The sequence below is a fragment of the Candida jiufengensis genome, assembly GCF_024610255.1.
Source record: "Candida jiufengensis strain CBS 10846 chromosome Unknown scaffold4, whole genome shotgun sequence".
NCBI classification, from domain to species: Eukaryota; Fungi; Ascomycota; class Pichiomycetes; order Serinales; family Debaryomycetaceae; genus Lodderomyces; species Lodderomyces jiufengensis.
The window spans coordinates 591455-611802 of NW_026261559.1; the positions used below are offsets into that span (position 1 = coordinate 591455).

General features: G+C 27.0%; 5 protein-coding genes across 5 annotated transcripts; 2 read left to right on the forward strand and 3 right to left on the reverse strand. All coding sequences in view use genetic code 12, as the record gives it.

The window, feature by feature from the left end:
- Window positions 1–4436: 4436 nt before the first annotated feature.
- On the reverse strand, window positions 4437–7844 carry KGF54_002184 (reverse transcriptase family protein; the record flags this gene model as incomplete). The annotated part of the gene is made up of 1 exon (XM_051762636.1): window positions 4437–7844. One exon carries the CDS (start codon window positions 7842–7844, stop codon window positions 4437–4439), a length of 3408 nt encoding a protein of 1135 aa, XP_051620696.1.
- A 284-nt stretch (window positions 7845–8128) lies between these two features.
- On the reverse strand, window positions 8129–9187 carry KGF54_002185 (uncharacterized protein; the record flags this gene model as incomplete). The annotated part of the gene is made up of 1 exon (XM_051762637.1): window positions 8129–9187. One exon carries the CDS (start codon window positions 9185–9187, stop codon window positions 8129–8131), a length of 1059 nt encoding a protein of 352 aa, XP_051620697.1.
- A 4998-nt stretch (window positions 9188–14185) lies between these two features.
- Window positions 14186–15493, forward strand: KGD2 (alpha-ketoglutarate dehydrogenase; the record flags this gene model as incomplete). Its single annotated transcript, XM_051762638.1, has 1 exon — window positions 14186–15493. One exon carries the CDS (start codon window positions 14186–14188, stop codon window positions 15491–15493), a length of 1308 nt encoding a protein of 435 aa, XP_051620698.1.
- Window positions 15494–15828: 335 nt separating this feature from the next.
- Window positions 15829–17529, forward strand: ACE2 (DNA-binding transcription factor; the record flags this gene model as incomplete). The annotated part of the gene is made up of 1 exon (XM_051762639.1): window positions 15829–17529. The coding sequence occupies one exon, from the start codon at window positions 15829–15831 to the stop codon at window positions 17527–17529; it is 1701 nt and encodes a 566-aa protein (XP_051620699.1).
- Window positions 17530–17817: 288 nt separating this feature from the next.
- Window positions 17818–19938, reverse strand: MNL1 (Mnl1p; the record flags this gene model as incomplete). Its single annotated transcript, XM_051762640.1, has 1 exon — window positions 17818–19938. One exon carries the CDS (start codon window positions 19936–19938, stop codon window positions 17818–17820), a length of 2121 nt encoding a protein of 706 aa, XP_051620700.1.
- Window positions 19939–20348: the final 410 nt, after the last annotated feature.

Sequence of the window (20348 nt, forward strand, 5' to 3'; positions counted from 1 at the left end):
TAGTAACTAATATTAATACAAAAACAAATGAAAAAAAATAAAAAAAATACAACAAATTTTGTAATTTATAACAAATTGAACTTGTTATTAACTAGTAATAATAACTTGTTAATGATATTAAAGGACAGTAATCTAATAAATTGAAAAATGATGATATTCAAAAGAAGAAAAATAATGAAAAGATTATGAGATAAAATTTTTTAAAATATAAATCAGGGGAATTAAAGATCAATTTATTATTATTATATTGTATTATTTATTATATTATACATACTAAGATTAAAAATTTAAACTATTTGAAACATAAATAAATTTATTCTAAGTTCCTGTATATTAGATTCTTCGAGAGAAAAATTTTTAATATAGTTGAAGAAGAAAATAAAACTTAATTAATAAATTCAAGTGTTAATTGGTAGCATCTTATTATTTAATAACAAATTTATTTATTTATCTTTTTTAAGTAATTTAAAGTCAACAATAATAAATTTTAAATAAATAAGTAGTAGTGTATATACTCAAAAAATATTAAAATCCCTCAAGGTTAATAAATAATTGGTCGTTCATAAAGTGCCAAAAAAAAATTTTTCAATAAACAAACTAAAAATAAAAATCATCATCAAAAATATAACTAACAATTTCAGATAATGTAAAACAAATTTTTATTTAATACAATTTACATTTTAAAAACGTACAATTGTCTAACATATTTCTACATCTTTAAAATCTTTAATTTAACTTTGAATTCTCGAGAAATTCTCTTTAATTCTTTATAGGATGTATCAAATATTCTCGGATAAAAAGTTTAATAATTTTGTTTTTTGCTATTGCTTTACATTGATAATTTACTATAAAATTAAAAATTCGAAAAATTGCTTTCTAATTCTCAGCTTATAAAACTCTTTTCGAATAAATGTTTTCTAAAATCTACCTCGAATAAAAAGAATTAAACGAATAGCCCCACTTATTTTATACTAGTATTAGCTAACCTAACTTTATCAATGCTTTTTTATAAGTACAATAAACCCCTATTTAAAACAATATAATGATTTGTTTATCAATCATTACTTTACAACCACCAAAATTCTTTCGTTTTCTTTCAAACAATAATTATGACGTGCCTCTACTTCAAAAAAATACTTATGAGAGAATATTATAGAGAATATCTAAGATTTTCAATTTAGTTGTAAAGTAATATATCTCTTTGATTGAGTTCGTACCAAATCATGGTTTTTTCTTTTTTGATGTACTTATATTTTTTTATTGTTTAAATATTAGGATTTTAAGTTCGTAAACATCTAAAAATTAATTCAATTGGTTGTAAATTTATATTAATTAGTTTTATTCTAGATAAGTTAACACGCAGTGCGCGATCGCGCGATCTCTGAAGAAAAATTCAAAGAAAAAGATTCTAAATGGTCTTTGGTAAAGTTTAATCTTTCAATTGAGTTATCATTAACACCCTGACACCATTTTGAAATTATTATCATATTGTATGGAACCACCACAACATGAAGTAAATTAAAGGTGTTCTATTGGTATTATCATGAGGTTGTTGTATTGCACCAGCCCATGTTATTGTTAGATGCGGTATGTCAAACATGTTTTTTTGATTAAAGTGATCAAACAATCATACTAACTTTCAAAATCCCTTTATCAAAGGGTTGGTCGATACAGTCTGTGTGAATTATAATTGGTTTTGTTTTTCAAATAGAGTTGGGAAGAAAAAGAATTGCTGTTGGTTTTTCGTAAACTAGTTTTAATTACATTAAAACTTCATTTATGAAGGTGGTGATTATGAACTTTTTCTTTTCAAATTTCTTTTTCAAATAATGGATGTAACTAATGCATGCATCAGTGTTTTGATAGCGAAGCTAATTGAAGGCGAAGCTAATTGAAGGCGAATCTAATTGAAGGCTAAGTCAAAGTCGTTTTAAGTTCTGGGTACCGATAACCATTCATAGAAGAATGAAAATGCTTTTTTGCCATTGAAGAATTTCAAGTTTTTACAAATAATCAAATTAAGTTTGTTATTGAATTTGAGATTTGTAAAAATAGTCATTGCCATTCTTTTGTAAACTAGTTTAGGATGAACTTTATTTATGGAAGTGGTGATTTTGAATGTTTCAAAATAAATTTTATCTTAGGAAAATGTAAAGACTTTTTTAAAGAACTTTCCTTGATAACCAGCAGAGATTATTTCAATTAGTTGATCAAGAAAGTCTGGAAAACCAAAACCATTAATGATAATGTTTTTAAATTCGGACAGTGATGGAAGTCTGATTTATATTGTTACCTGGCTTTACTAATTTATTTTTGGAAATTATGCATTCATTAAAATTAGTATTTTCACAAATCACATCCTGCAAATAGGTCATTAATTTCCTTGAATATATATGTTATTTGTATTTTGTAATAATTTGAATTTGTAATTCTCATCTATTTCCCTCATTTAGTAATTTTAAGTGCTTGTGGTTTTACTGTTGTTTATTTATATCCATTAGACTTTAATTCATCTTTAAGTATTGAGGTTTGGAGGTTTTACGATATGTTTGAAAAATCTAGAGAATTTGTAACTAATTGGAGGATAACAATTATCATCAAGCTTCGACATGGCTCTATGGTTGCCGCAAGTTGATTTAATTAATTTTTGAATCTAATGTAAGTATTCAATTTTTTGTCTCAATTATGTTATTGTACGTGGCAGAATTTGAAAATTTAAGATTTGATATGTTGCAAAATTTTTGCAATCTACATACGATTATAAATAACATCAGATCAAACACCTATAGCTATTTGAACATATTTTTTACCATTGTAGTCTATATACTTCATGGGAACTAAATAATAATCGATAACAGCAGTATCTCTCTCAGGCTAAATCTATATAGTTTTGCAATTATGACTAAGTATTTATTATCAAGTCTGACTGAACACGACCATGTGAAATTTGATTACCTACCAAAATGTCATTTCGGGCATTTCAACAAACCCAGAGATACCATTTATGATCACTAAATGAATTAAGAAAATTTGTACATACTGTATTAATATCAGCTCTTTTACGTACAAAATGAAGAGATGGGCCATTTTGAAATTTGGTTCTCTGAAAATTTTCGTGTTTTTTTGACTTTGAAGCACCAAAATATTACACTTTTAGATCATTTAAGACATGCTGGGCATGGCTTGGATATGGTAAAATTGAGTTGAGGTCTTGTTAAAAAAAATTATGTAATCAAACTTAAATCAATCTAAGTATTTAAAGGTTTAAATATGAGCAAAAAAAATAAAACCGTTATGGACAGGATTCGAACCTGCGCGCCCAGAGGGCATAGCCTAGCACAACTAAGTAGCAGGGCCACGTGTTAACCACTCCACCACCATAACCGGATGGTTGTGTTATTAGAAGTATGACCTTAGATGACCAATATTAGAAGGTTATATATATGTGATATATATTTATGAATGATATTCTATATTGTCCTATATAATCTGGAATTCATATTCAAGGGGATTTCATCCTCCTTATATATTATTCAAATTCTTAAACTCAAAGGCGGCACAATCCTTACTTCCATAATCCTTAGCATTAAGACAAGATATCATATGATTATTAAAAGTGAACAACTCATTATTAATTACTCTATTTGGATATTGACAACTTAAGCTTTTGAATGTAACCTTGTTTCATAATTCTAATTTACTTATTCTGGATACCAACTCTCTTATAATATTATTATTACTTACCTGTGATGTTTGCCTTACTTTATTATTTAACTGATGTTTGCCTTAATTTATTATTTAACTGATGTTTGCCTTAATTTATTATTTAACCTTAATCTAATATGAACTCTTGAGCCTCGGATATATGGGGTTGCATTTGAAGTTTGTACATAACTCTTAGACTCAATTTCAATTCCAAAATCAACACATGATTGAGAATCATGTGACTAGAACCCTCATATTACTAACATACTCCCCACCTGTGAATAACAAGTGTCCTCACTTGATCAGAGTAAGTTCACGATTCACCTTTAGTGTTGAGTTAGCAACAGAGACATATATTCATTCTGATCAGGAATGTCTATATGTGGAGTCAGCAACAAGAAAACCAGATGTTTTTATCGTGAACAACACGCTCGAATGACTGATGACTTAAAACAGTTGTGCCTGCTAAGTTTTTCAAAAAGACAGTCCTCGAAATTTGAAACAACAATGCGCAAAAAAAAAATATAAAAAACGCAAGCAACAAAAAATTAAAAAAAAATAAAAAAAAATTGAAAAAATTTCTGTGTAAATATCTGAAAGATCAAAAACACAGTTTGTGGAAAACCTGTAGAGGTGAAAAACCACAAATCCTGATTTATCATTGATTTCTGGAAGAGCTACAACATAATAATTCATATTACCAACAACATTTATTTTAAAAAAATATAAATTCAACTACTTCCTTCTTCAACAATAGTGTCATCATCTAACACTTGCAGTCCATGACTATCAGGAGTAACAGCAGATTCTTTATCATATGTTTGAAATAGTTTTAAAAACAATGGTGGTGGGCAAGCACTTTTTAAATCACCAATATCAAATATAACTGCTAAATTTGGATCACATTCTTTAAATGTAAGAGCTACTTCTTTATCTAACAAATTAACACCAACAATTGCTTTAATTTTATCTTCTCTTGCAAAAACTCTTAATGCATTTAAATTTCTAGGAGGATCTCTTGGAAACATAATTCTATCTTTAACATATGGTTTTAAATTTTTAACATTGAAAATGCGATCGTAACTTGGGTGTATTCCAACTTCAAGTTCGTAAATATTAGGGTTATCTGGGAAAATTTTAGAAACCGCATATGGCCCAAAAAATAAATTGCCCTGTTTTGTTAATTTAAAGTTACCACTAAACATTTTAGCATTTCTATGAACAAGCACTTCATCACGAACTTTCAACAACAATTCTTCACGATGTTTATTATATACCTTTTCAGCATTAGCTTGTGCTTCCATAATATTATTTTTAACTAGTTCGTTTTGATAATGAAGCATTCTAGCAAAATCAGTACCTGTTAAAGCAGCATTAGGGACCATTCTATCAGCACTAAATTTAAGCACCCTTGTATCAAAATGAGGGGCCTTAGGTATATAACCAATATCAGCTTCAAATGGAGACATCTTTATAGCTTTATGATAATGTGCATTATAAGCATACTCAGTAATAGGTAATTTTAACAACCATTCAGCATCACCATAATCAGCAAAAGCTTTCAATAATTGGATAAGAGTTCTATTTGTTCTTTCCGTTTGGCCATCTGTTTGAGGATGGTAAACAGTGGAGAACTTCAACAAAACTTTCAATTCAGAAAAGAAGTCCAACCAAAAATTTGAAGTAAACCTTACATCATTGTCAGAAATGATTTCATCTGGCAAACCATGGAGTTTAAAAATAGTTTCAACAAATAACCTAGCAGTTTGTTTAGCTGTTATAGTTTTTGCACATGGAATAAAGTGTGCTCTTTTGGTAAAACGATCAACTATAACTAATATGTAATCTTTGTTATCAACCATGGGGAAGCCACCAACAAAATCCATTGAAATAGAACTCCATCTTTCTGTTGGATCTGGCAAGGATTGTAACAATCCAAATTGTGAATGATTTCTTGGTTTAATAGCTTGACATATACTGCAGTTTCTAACAATTCTTTTTACTGATTCTACCATTCTTGGCCAATAAAAATATTTGACTAATTGAAGAAATGTAACTTCAGCACCAGGATGTAAGTTAGTTATAGCAGAATGAATTGAATGTACCACCTTATATTGTAAAGAATTTGGAATCCACAACCTATAATTGATATTTGCTTTAGCATCAAAACCTTTGAAAAATATGAAACCATCTTCATAAACAAAATTTTTTATATGGTGTTTAATCAGTTTTGGAATTGGTAAATCATTTTTGAAGATATTATAAATTTCATTTAAAGCTTCATCATCAGCATATGCTTGTTTTAATTCATTTAAAAATTCATTCCCTAATGTTTGATTGGTAAAATCCATAGCAGTTACATCTACAACTTCAGTTGAATCATTATTAGTTTCTGTATTATTTATATAAACTATATCTTCCATATCATCTCCAGATTTAGGAATAGTTTCTTTTAAGGATAACTCAAATTTTCTACTTAAAGCATCAGCAATATTAGTTTTACCTTTAATGTAATGAATATCAATATCATATTGGCATAAAATTTCAAGCCACCTGGCTAACCTAGCTGATGGAGGACCTTTAGATCTTAATAAATACAGCAACAGTTGATGATCTGTTTTAATAATAATGTGGTGACCAAGTAAAAAATGTCTATATCTTACCAAAACTTTAATAATAGCCAATAACTCTTTTTCTCTAACTGGATAATTCATTTCAAATTTAGATATTGATTTACTATAATATGCAACTGTACCATCTACTTTACCAGAATCATTTAAAATTTCTATTACAGCACCAACAGCAAATTGACTGGCATCAGCAGTAATAACATATGTAGCACCATTTCTAGGAGATTTAAGTATGGGAGCATTTATTAATTTCTGTTTAATTGTTTCAAATGCTAATTTAACTTCAGGTCTATTTGTTCTAAGTTTTCCTAAACCACATAAAATTAAAGGTCTAATGATCTTACTAAAATTTAACACAAACTTTCTATAATATGAAACAAAACCCACAAAAGACTGCATACCTTTATTAGTTTTTGGTAGCTCCCAATTTATTAAAGCTTGAATTTTTGAATCTGAAGTTTTAATACCATTAGCAGAAATAATATGACCGAGAAAATTAACTTGTTTCATAAAAAATAAACATTTGGAAGGTTTAGCAACAAAACCATATTGTTTCAACACCAGAAAAACTTGTCTTATGTGTTTCATGTGTTCCGACCTATTATGATCAAATATTAAGAGGTCATCAAGGTAAACGACTAACCACTTGTTTAGGTAATCTCGAAAGATATAATTCATCACACGCTGGAACGTGGCCGGGGCGTTTTTAAGCCCAAACGGCATGGTGAGCCACTCGTACAATCCATAAGGCGTGGAAAAGGCCGTTAATGGGATTGACTTCTCATCCATGCCTAACTGGTGGTATCCTGAAGTAAAATCGAGCTTAGTGATGAATCCTGAATTACCAACAGAATCTAGCAATTCTTCAGCTGAAGGGAGTGGAAATTTATCATCTATTGTATTGCTATTTAGTTGTCTATAATCAATACATAACCGCCATGAACCATCGGCCTTGGGTACAAATAGGCATGGTGACGAGTAAGGACTATTACTCGGCCTAATGTACCCAGCTTTTAATAGCAGTTGAATCTGTAAATCTAAAGCTTCTTTTTTATTATTTGCAACACGATATGGTTTTAATTGTGGAACAATAGATGGATCTTTTAAATTAATGGTATGAGTGAACTGTCCTGTTCCTTTAAATGGTGGTGGTTCATTACTTAAATTAGCTTCAAAGTCCTTCATAAGTTTATCCATAAATAATGAAATTTCTACCAGCTTATGTTGATGTCTAGAATTAAATTGAAATATTTCATCATTCTTGTATTCACCAGTAACTAAATCTCTAGTTTGTGATTCATCAAATTCTTGTAAGTTTTGAAGAAACCATTTATCTTCCATAGGAGTTTCAATCTTATTTTTCATACAATCAGGTAACTCAATACTTTCACCAGGTGGGATCACTTCAATTTCAGGTGGAAATACTCTAAATTTTCTACTAATATCTGCTCCAAGAATTATAGGGTAATTTGAGATTGGTATTACATATAGTTTAATAAATGAGTTCATCAACGGGGAAAATAAATTGACATAATTATAAATTGTACATATAAAGCTTCTATCTACCAGGTATATAGGAATTGGTGTACACTCTTGTGTTATTAAATTGAACTCTTTCACTATAGAAATATTAATCACGTTTAGATCAGCACCCAGGTCTATTAAAACTGCTAATTTTGGTAATCCTTCAAATTTTAAATATATTCTTTCAACATTAAGACCTTTTGCTACTTCTTTTTCAATGTTATTTATTGTGACAATATTCCCTAGTTTAGCGTCTTGGGTAGACGAACCTAAAAATAATTTCTAACATTAGCTGAAGCATAATTGTTACCATCATCATCATCTCCAACTTCTGTGTTGTTAACTGTAGTAGATGCATTGTTTGGTCCATTTGAATTAGTATTATTGTTGTTGTTGTTATTATTATTATTATTAAATCTGTTACCATTTCTACCATTTCTACCACCTCTACCACCTCTACCACCTCTACCACCTCTACCACCTCTACCAGCAGCAGGACCCAGTGGACGTTGTTGTTGTTGTTGTTGTTGCTGTTGTTGTTGTGGTGGTGGTGATTGTTGTTGTTGTTGTTGAGATTGGTGAGATGAGTGGGATCTTTTTTGGGAAAAGAAATTTCTTTTATTTTTTCCTTCTTTCTTAAAGTGATGAGTTCCAGACCAACTTTTAGGAGCCGTTGGTCGAGGTAAATTTTTCTTTTCTTGAGCAATATCATGTTCTGAAATTTTAATATTATTGATATCATCTAATTCTTTCATTGCAGCAATAATATTGGTGTATGGATTTCTAGTATTCAAAGCAATAGTTTCAATAATTAATTCTTTGTTTGATTCTTGATCATCCTTTGGTAATTGACTAATAATTGACCTAACACCTCTTCTAAATGATTCAAATGATCCTGTATGTTTAAAATCCTTAAGTTGAAGTAAGATTCTTGTAATGAATGATTCGGATTTAAATTCATCAATGAAATCAGATAAAAATTGTCTGTAAGTAATGGTATAAATATTTGTACCATTTTCATCACCTGTAGTAGGAGTAAGAACATTCTGAATAGCATCAGCAAAATAACGTTGTAACCAATCATAGGCCTTACCACAAAAATGAGGAGCAGCTAAAGATAATAATTGAACTGGCACAATATTGGGATGCTTGATTTCATAACCAACAAATTTAAGTAATAACTGATTTCTAACTGTATAGATCTGGCCAAGGTCGTTACCTTGACCTGAAAACACGATAGCCGAACGAGTAATCTCGTCTTTAGCACTGGCATTTAAACGGATTCTTTGTGCTTTCAGCATAGCATAAACTACTCCACCTTGACTCATTCTCAATGATCAATTTAGTGGTATGCCAGAATCTTATAAAACCTTATACCAGCAATAATATACCAGCAATAATTAATAATGTAAATAATGTGAATAAATCTCTTAAAAAAATTTTTGCAGCCAAAAACAAAAATAAAACAAATAATAGCTACCAAAAATTTAATAAACCAGCAACAAATAATGATAAATCTGAAACTAATAAAAAAATTATAATAAAACCACCAAGAAAAATTGATAAATAAATTAAACTGATAAATTCTTAAATAATAATTGATATAAAGTGTTGAATATTTTAAATAATAATTGATAATTGATATAAAACTTGAAATATTGATTGATTTGAAATAATAATTGATAATAAAATGTAATTGATAATAACTTATTGATCTAATTGATTTTATATAACCTAAAAGCGTCGATTAGCTACCAACTATTAGAAGTATGACCTTAGATGACCAATATTAGAAGGTTATATATATGTGATATATATTTATGAATGATATTCTATATTGTCCTATATAATCTGGAATTCATATTCAAGGGGATTTCATCCTCCTTATATATTATTCAAATTCTTAAACTCAAAGGCGGCACAATCCTTACTTCCATAATCCTTAGCATTAAGACAAGATATCATATGATTATTAAAAGTGAACAACTCATTATTAATTACTCTATTTGGATATTGACAACTTAAGCTTTTGAATGTAACCTTGTTTCATAATTCTAATTTACTTATTCTGGATACCAACTCTCTTATAATATTATTATTACTTACCTGTGATGTTTGCCTTACTTTATTATTTAACTGATGTTTGCCTTAATTTATTATTTAACTGATGTTTGCCTTAATTTATTATTTAACCTTAATCTAATATGAACTCTTGAGCCTCGGATATATGGGGTTGCATTTGAAGTTTGTACATAACTCTTAGACTCAATTTCAATTCCAAAATCAACACATGATTGAGAATCATGTGACTAGAACCCTCATATTACTAACATGTGTTTGCTGATGATTTGGATAGTGTTAATTCTTATTATATGAACCGAACACAATCATCTTCAATTGGTTCTTCGGGTACAACTAGAATGAGAATTGCATTTCATTTTTCCACCATAGCTTAACACGATGTGCAACAGATGTCCTTAAATTAGGAAAGGTTTATGATTGATATAGCTAAGCTTAAATTTTTTTTGATTACAGGAAAAGGAAATCTTAAAATTTTTTTGGCCCGTTAATTTCATGTTGATTTTAAATCTGTAACTAAGTGTTTTTAAAAACACTAATTAAGTTAATCTGATTATCTACCTTGATTAAAAATAGAAAATTTTGGACAATCAACGTAGTGCCAGAGATTTTTGCAAGATGATGGAAATATTTTATGTTACATCGATTAAGGACTTTCAAAATTAAATATTATTAACTTCATCAATTTAATTTTTTGATTAATCTCCAATGAACACTAATTATTAGTTAAAAACATCACTGCTCAGAATTATAGTAGTCCTATAAGCCTTTACATGTCGGAATAGCTGGAAATCGTACAAACTGTTACGGTTTAAGCCATAAATATGAAGAATAGGTCTACCCAAAATAAAAGGCACTCACTTATTGGTTTCATGATTTTATCAATAACTTCATTTTAAACTCAATGACACCTTTATTTAAATATAAAAAAACCTTTCATATATCTCATAATTCAAATGTTATATTCAGAGCAATGCACTTTTCCATAAAATTAGCTCTCACTTCTATTACAAAATAGAAAGAAGAGCATGTCTATAACTCCTCTTTGTTGGTAGTATGTTACAATGAATGTATTGATACGTATACATACATGCTTTGATTTCAATACGATAAAATTGAGTCAAACAATAAAAAAGCTAAACAGGTCAGAAAGATTTCGAAACTCGGGAAACATCGATAAAATTTATAATTTTTTCTTTTCTTCAAAAAATGATTAAAACTCTTGCAAAAACTCAGCATTTATTCAAATTTACTTATGTGATTAATTTAAAATAAAAATGGTCAAGTGTAGATCAACTTACCAAATTTAGTTAATTTTTGTTCAACATTTAACTTTGAATTGTATGAACTAAGAATGTTAAAAGTGCTCCTTTACAAATTTGCTATAGGAAGTAAATGATTAATAGAATTAATTATTAAATGCACATTCGGTAAATTTAATTTTGAGTTGTTCCTTCTGAGTTGAACCAGATGCCGATACTGCAAATAAAATATCATTATATTTTTTTTATTAATTTGAATATAATACTGTATTAATTTCTATTAATAAGACCCTGTAAATTAACTATTGCGATTATTATATTCGTATAAATTCTAAATCAAATTATTAGTATCAAACACTTTTAGTTAAATTTGACTCAATATGCATTAAGAAATTAAATAAGTTGAATTTGTTAAGATTGGCTATTTTAAAGAGCGTACGTTTTGTAGTGAAAATTTGTTAATTAATTTTTCCCAACATTTTATATTTTAAATTCGTTTCAGATTTGATCAGCTAGTAACACAAAACACAAAACCTTAAATCTGATTTGAACTTATCAAAATATTGTTTGTACTATTAACGAGGTTAATATAAATTTCAATAAAATATCATATGAAATATTCAAGAACAATAATTAAATGTAGGGTATGTTTTTAAAATAAAAAAATTGAATGACTATAACGTATGGTTTTATATTTTTAATTTGTATTGAAAGATAAAATAAGGATTTTTACTGCCCTTCTAAAATGCTTCAACAATAAGTTGATCTTTGTTTACCAGTTTTATCACTACATGACTGCGTGTAATTTATTAGTATAACTAGTTCATATTAAGTAATTGTTCTCAATAGATGACTGGCAACTTTTTTGAGCTGATTGTTAATCTGAGACATATGATTGGTATTTGATGTTCATAAAAATAATGCTCAAAACTTTAGTCCATCTTTATATGAAGTTCAGTTGTATTAAGAGCATTAAAAGGATAAATCCCTACTTGCTGGTTAGTGTGTTTAGTTATTATATGTAATAATGTATGTGTATTCTCCTTACTCTTTCAAAATTATACTCTTCAGAAACTTTTAATTTATTTTTTTCAATATAATTTACAGAATATTCTACTGAAAAATATTATATACCTAATGGATCGAAAGGCTTAGCAATTGATATATTTTTTATTAATAATGTATTCAATTAATTCGGTTCACCAAACAAACTATAATATTATTTAATTTAGCATAATTTAATATGATAAAATATATAATATAAATATTTAAAAAAAAGTTTTAAGTAATATTTAGAAATTTGAAAGGGGTATATTACACAAAAAAGAATAAATAAAAAATAAACCACAAAATAAAATATGATTAATAAAACAATTTGTTTCAGATTATGTTGGATTTATTTTTTTTTACTAATCATTCAATGTAATTTATTTTAGAAGTATTTTAATATTGAAAAAGATAAAAATAATAATAGACAAAAAAAGATTTAATCAAAGAGAAATTAATGTTGGAGAAAAAAAAAATAAAAAAGTACTCAACAAATACATTTTGAAAATCTCATATGATAATAGGTATTATTTATTGTATAAGTCAATATTTAATTTACTAGTAATACCATAGTCATTTGAAAATCAAATTATAATTAAAGATCATATGAACAGATGAAATACAGAATATCTTATACTTTGTAACTATGACCTATACCTTTTCATGATGTTATATAGTATAATATATTCTGTATTTTTACTATATACTTTTTTACTGTAATTAAATTTCCCCACTTTTTTTTAATTTTTTAATTTTTTTTTCAGATTTAAATCATTAATGAATAAAATAAATAAATTAAAGTAAATATAAAAATATTAAATTTAATATAAATATAGAAACAAATTCACGCATTTTGATTTCAAATTTTTAAATTTCTCCTACATTGCAAGAGTTTACCTAAACACGAGAATATAAGTTATTTGGAATAGTTTGATTTTCAAATTCTCCCATCAGATACAATGTGTAATTGATTCTGTTAATTTTGATTTGAAATCTCCAATGATTTTTATATGGTATTTAAAATGTTTTTGAAATGAAGGAGAATATTTAGTTGGTCAAGGCTTTATTATATTAATTTACAATTAAGTTATGTAATTGATAAATGGGCTTTTTAATAAAAATGATTATTAATGAGTATCATTAAATATTGCATTTATTTGATATGATTGATATGAGTATTAACTCCAATTAAAAAAATGAATATAATCTTTCGATCATTCTGATATATTTTCCTTCAAGTGTTGTAATATTTTTAACTAGTGACAAATTCGTTCTTCAATGGTCCTTCAAACTTGTACATTTTTTTGAAATGTACCTTGATTTTTTGTATTTAATTCAATAAATGTATTATTGTATTATTGTATATGTAAACTCAAATAATTATTGTAAATTTTGTTTCATCTCTCAAACTCTTTTAATTTATTTAGATATTTAATTGTAAAACTCTTTAAATATCTTTTCGCTTTAATCAAACATTTTAGTTTTCTTTAACTATAGCTAATAATAGATAATATATTATTAAATTATTATCTATCTATTATCTACAATATAATATTTTATTAAGTACTAAATAAAAAAAAACTCCGGATTATGATCTAAGTCCGGGGATGACTTACTATTTAAACATTTGAATTTACATTGAATCAAAATTCATTATTAATAAGCATCTTATAAATATGAATCATTCTTTTTAAATGAAGTGAGACATCTTTAATATATTCTATTAATTTATAACAATGTATTCATTGTATATATAAAACTTGTAAAAATCTTTCTAATAATATAAAAAAAAAATGGCCCCGGCGGTAATAGTGGACCCAATAAGATTAATTTTAAAAGCAATAAAATTATTATTATTTTTTTTTTTTTTTTTTTNTGAATCTTAATTTAACATTCATCAATTCATTATCTATTCAATATTGACATACAACATAAACAATGTTATCTAGAAGTATAAGTTGTTCTTTAAAGAGAACTAGTCAAACTCTATTAAATTCAACCACCAGAAATTCAATTAAATTTTCAAATGTTTATAAGAATACTCCATTTCAAATCTGTAATTCAATTAGATTTGCATCAACAAAAGTAAAAGTTCCAGATATGGCTGAATCAATTACTGAAGGTACATTAGCATCATTTAATAAAGAAGTTGGGGATTTTATTAATCAAGATGAATTATTAGCAACAATTGAAACAGATAAAATTGATGTTGAAGTTAATGCACCAGTTAGTGGAACAATTAAATCATTTTTAGTTGAACCAGAATCTAATGTTGAAGTTGGACAAGAAATTGCAGAAATTGAAGAAGGTGGTGAAGCTCCAGCTAAAGAAGAATCAAAAGAAGAATCAAAGGAAGAAAAACCAGCAAAAGAAGAAGCACCAGCAAAAGAAGAAACACAACCTAAAAAAGAAGAACCAAAAAAAGAAGAACCTAAAAAACAAGAACCAAAAAAAGAAGAAGCTCCAAAACCTAAAAAGGAACAACCAACCAAAAAATCAGAATCATCAAAAGAATCATCAACCCCAACTTTCACCAATTTTTCAAGAAATGAAGAAAGAGTTAAAATGAATAGAATGAGATTAAGAATTGCTGAAAGATTAAAAGAATCACAAAATACTGCAGCATCATTAACTACCTTTAATGAAGTTGATATGTCAAATTTAATGGAAATGAGAAAATTATATAAAGATGAATTTTTAGAAAAAACTGGTATAAAATTAGGTTTTATGGGAGCATTTTCAAAAGCTGCATGTTTAGCAGCAAAAGATATTCCAGCAGTAAATGCTTCTATTGAAAATAATGATACTTTAGTATTTAGAGATTATACTGATATATCAATTGCAGTTGCAACTCCAAAAGGTTTAGTTACACCAATTGTTAGAAATGCAGAATCAAGATCTATTTTAGGAATTGAAGAAGAAATTTCAGCATTAGGTAAAAAAGCAAGAGATGGTAAATTAACTTTGGAAGATATGACTGGTGGTACTTTTACTATATCAAATGGTGGAGTATTTGGATCATTATATGGTACCCCAATTATAAATATGCCACAAACTGCTGTTTTAGGTTTACATGGAGTAAAACAAAGACCAGTAACAGTAAATGGACAAATTGTTTCAAGACCAATGATGTATTTAGCATTAACTTATGATCATAGAGTATTAGATGGAAGAGAAGCTGTTACTTTCTTAAAAACAATTAAAGAATTAATTGAAGATCCAAGAAAGATGTTATTATTAGAATAGGTATATAAAGTCATTAATTAAAACAATAGTAAATTATTTTTTTTAAACAACAACTGAAATTGTAGTTTTACTAGTTTATCGTAAATATTGTAATTTCATTAGTTTATCGTAGAATCTTTTTTAGTTGTTACTCAAAATTGCCATATAATTGGATTTGTTTACAATTTGTACTAAAAAGGTAAATAGATCTAACACAAACTTAATATTTTTTTTTGCAGCTTCTTTGGCAATTATCTTTTTCTGTCAAAAAAAATAAAAAAATATACAAAACAACAATCTAAATAAAAAAATCATACAACAAAGACAACTACTTTCTTTTTCATTAGTAACCAAAGATGGAGAATATATTTGAAGAGTTAAAAGTAAACGAATCAACATTTGATCAATTCTTTGTACCAGATAATAATGAAATAGATTTTTTATTCAATGAAACTTTAAATAATTTACAAGAATTAGATGTTCCTAGTGGATTTGGAACAAATACAACTACAAATAATCCATTCCATCATTCATATCAAAAATCAAAATCTAAAACTCATTCAAGACAAATGAGTGGTACTGCAATATTTGGATTTACTGATCATAATAGAGAATTTTCATTAAATGGTATAGATTTTTTAAAACAACAATCAACAACACAAAGTATATCACCTGGAGAAATTATAAAGCCAATAATAAAACCATCAATACCAAGTCAAGATATTTTAAATTTTAATTTTGAATCAGAACCTTTATTAGAAGAAGATGAAGAAGATTTAACATTTAATAAATTAACTCAATCATCACCAATAAAACAAATTTCAACACCAACTAAATTACCACAACAAAATCTGCAAACTCAACCAAGAACAATTAAACAAGATGAATATATTGTTACTAATCAAAACCCTAAATCTTATAAATTCCCACCTTCACCAACTCCATTTAGAAATGATCAAAAAATTATAAATCTGTATTCTGCAAAATATTTACAATCTTTACAAATGCAACAACCAAATAAATTTGTTGATGATTTTGAACCATTATTAGAAGATCCATCAATAATACAATCACATGGAATAATTGAACAACCACCACCACAACTTCAACTGTCACCAATACAATACCAACAATCACAACCACACTCACAATCACCAATGCATATTCAACAACAACAACCACCACCACCACCACCACCATCTCAAATACAACAGCCACTAACATTTAATACGTTCTTACCACCACCCACTCCTCCAACACTATCGAATGAATCACCAGAATGGCAATCATCACCAGAACCACTTTCTCCATCACCACAAAGATCTCAACTACATCATCATCAACCACAAAATATTTCACCATTACATCCACAATTAAAACAAGATATAAATTTTTATACTCCATTTTATAATCAACAATCAGAATATTTACAACAATTATTATCATCTCCATATTCAACTAACCTTGAATCACCTATAAAAGATCAATCACCATCACAACAACAACAACAAGTTCAACAACAATTTTCAACTCCAACAAAACCGAAACAAATTTTAGAATGGAGTCCCGTTATTAGTCCAAATTCAAAACAATCATTATCAAAACAAATTAAGGATTCAACTCCCAAACGAAGAGTTAAAAAAACAAGTTTATTACCACCAGGAGAATTAGATAATTATTGGATAGGACCAGATGAAAATAAAATTTATAAATGTACATACAAGAATTGTGGGAAATTATTTACAAGAAGATATAATGTTCGTTCTCATATACAAACTCATTTATCAGATAGACCATTTTCTTGTAAATTTTGCGTAAAGAAATTTGTTAGACAACATGATTTAAATCGACATCTCAAGGGTCATAATGAAGCAAGATTAAGTAAATGTCCATGTGGTAAAGAATTTGCAAGATTAGATGCATTAAAAAAGCATCAAGAAAGAAATATTTGTGTTGGTGGTATTAAAGGATTAGTTAATAAACCTTCGAAGAAAAAATTAGTTGATTTAGATCCATTAACTCAATTGAAAATTGTTAGTGAATTAGAACCTATATAATATTAAATAGTTTGTGAATTTAAATTTTTGTGAATTTATTAGCATTATTTTAATGATTTTGTAAAAGTACAATTTGAATTTCTCTTACTTTTATTTAAAAATAAAGTGTAGAATTTGCTAGATTTTGTTATACTCGTTCAAGTTTAAGTTACTTTATTCAAATTTTAAACTTCAAAATTTCAGGTTAAATACTACTGAGTATAGATTGATAAATTCACAGTTGTCACATGATAAATTAATTTATTAAATAAGAACCTAAACCTAGAACTTTTATTAAACAATTTTTTCCTAATCAGTTTCCATTTTTATATTATTAGCAGCTTCTTCTTCTTCTAATTTATGAATTTTTAAATGTTGATTTAAATTATCTGATCTTGAAAATTTTTTATTACATATTGAACAATCATAAGGTTTTTCAAAAGTATGTAATGATCTAAAGTGACGTTTTAAATGTTCATGACGTTTAAATCTTCTTGAACAATAATTACATAAATATATTTTACTTTCATCATTTAAATCTGCTTCTTTATTTTCTTTTCTTCCACGAGTTCTATTTTTAGAATTTATAATTGATGTAGGAAAAATTTTTGTATCTGGTGGTAAATCTAATGAAGCAAGATCAACTTGAACTTCAACACCTTCTGAAATCATTGTAGCGACAGGGGTATCTAATGATGCTATAATGGGAACTTCATCAATAATTTTTTCCTTCTTGATAATGGTTTTTTTAGGTTTATTACTTTTGGGCATTATTTTGGACCCCAAAATTCTTTTTGAAATGGTTGTTGGTTGAGGAGTTGATGCTGATGATTCACCACTTTCATTTGTTGAAGTTTTTTGTATTATTGATGCATTTGATGATGATATGCTTTCATTATTAGCACTTGCTCCATCACCTATTGAATTTTGTGAACTAGTTGTAGGTTTTTTATTCTTGTTAAAAAATAATGATTGTGGTTCTTTTGGTTCTTCTTTAATCTTTTTTCGATTAGTTGGTTTTCTTTTCCCTACATTTTCAAATAATGCTGCATAATCTGGTTCTGTTGTTGCAATAGTTTGTGAAGAATCTGAAGTGGAATGTTCTAAATTATGACTACCTGTCATTATAGATGATTCACTTGATTCTTGAGTTGGTTCTATTGGTTGTAGTTGTGGTTGTTCTTCTTCTTCTTTATTTGTTTTAAATCTTGTGAATAAACTTCTTTTAGTTGATTTTGTTTTTTTTGGAGTTTCTTCTTCTGGTTCTTCCTTTGTGGGACTCATTAATAAAAATGAATCTGTTAACATATTTGTATCTTCCATTTCTGGTTGTGATTGTTGAGACTTGAAAATTGACTTGATTAGATGTTTTTGTGGTGGCTGTTGTTGTTGTTGTTGTTGTTGTTGTTGATTTCCAAATAAAGATTGTGGTACTGGAGTTGGTGGTGATCTTTGTTGATTCTTATCACCCATAAATGGTAAAATATTACTTATTGAATTTGTAAAACTAATATATCTTCTTTGTTGTTGAGATTGTTGACTATCAATAGAAGGTCGTCCATAAAGATCTTGTGAAGGACGTGGTTGATCAATAGAATTTCTTGAAAGATATTGTTGTGCAGAAAAAAATGATGGTTGTGCAGATTGATTTGATGATATAGAATGAGTATTTGATGTTGTAGTTGTTAATGGTGATAATTCATTAAATTTATGTTGTAAATGAGCTTGATTTATTGCATTTGCTGCATAATAAGAATCTATTGATCCATTACGAACTCTATTTCCAACAAATTGTTGTTCTACATTATTATTATCAAAATAAGTTCTACCAAAAACACTATTTTCCATTGCATGTTGTACATTTTGATATGAAGAAACTCTTGAATTTTCATTATAAGGACTTTCATTATGAGCAGGACTTCTTAACAGTGAATTATGATGATTACTTATATTCCCATGACTTATTATTGATAATCTATTTTTAAATGAATCATTTTCTTTTTGATGATTATTATTATTATTATTACTTGTTATTATTGAATTATTATCTAAACCTTGATCAAAATATAAATCCAGTTCTATTGTAAAAGGTGGGGAATCATCAACTTCCATTTCATCTTCTTTTTGTTGTTGAGGTGGTTGTTGTAAATTAAAATCAAAATCTATATCATTTATTTGAAAAGTTGTTGTTTCATTATTTGAATTAAATTGTGGATATAATTGAGAATATTCATCATTAATATCTTTTAGATTTGAAGATAGTAGATCTTGTTGTTGTTGATTATTATTATTATTAAGGTTATTAATATTATTATTATTATTTGAATCAGGAGTTATAGAGTAATCATTTTGTTGTTGATGATTATGAGATGTAAAATCATTATAAAATTCAGACTCAAATTGTTGGTCCAAAACATTATTGGAATCCATTTCAAAGTGAAGATAATACAACACTTAATGAATAATATATAAAATATTAATTGAATAGTTGATTCTTGAATGATATATTGAACTGTAATAAATTTGGTTGTAAAAAATATAAATTATTAATATACATGTAATTAATTTATTAGTTAGTTACACACAAAAATTAATTATACTATTAGAGAGTAAAAATAAAAAACTTTACTAATAAAATTTAATTAAGTAATTTTTAGAATATTATGTATTAAATTTATTAAGATTTGGGTCAAAGAAAATATAATTAATTATTATTTATTATCAAAACCAATTATAGTCACACTACCCATTTTTTCCCAATAATTAATAGGAATGAAATGAATTAATAAATTAATGAAAAGCTTATTATTATTATTATTATTCTAATTATAGCCCTTTTT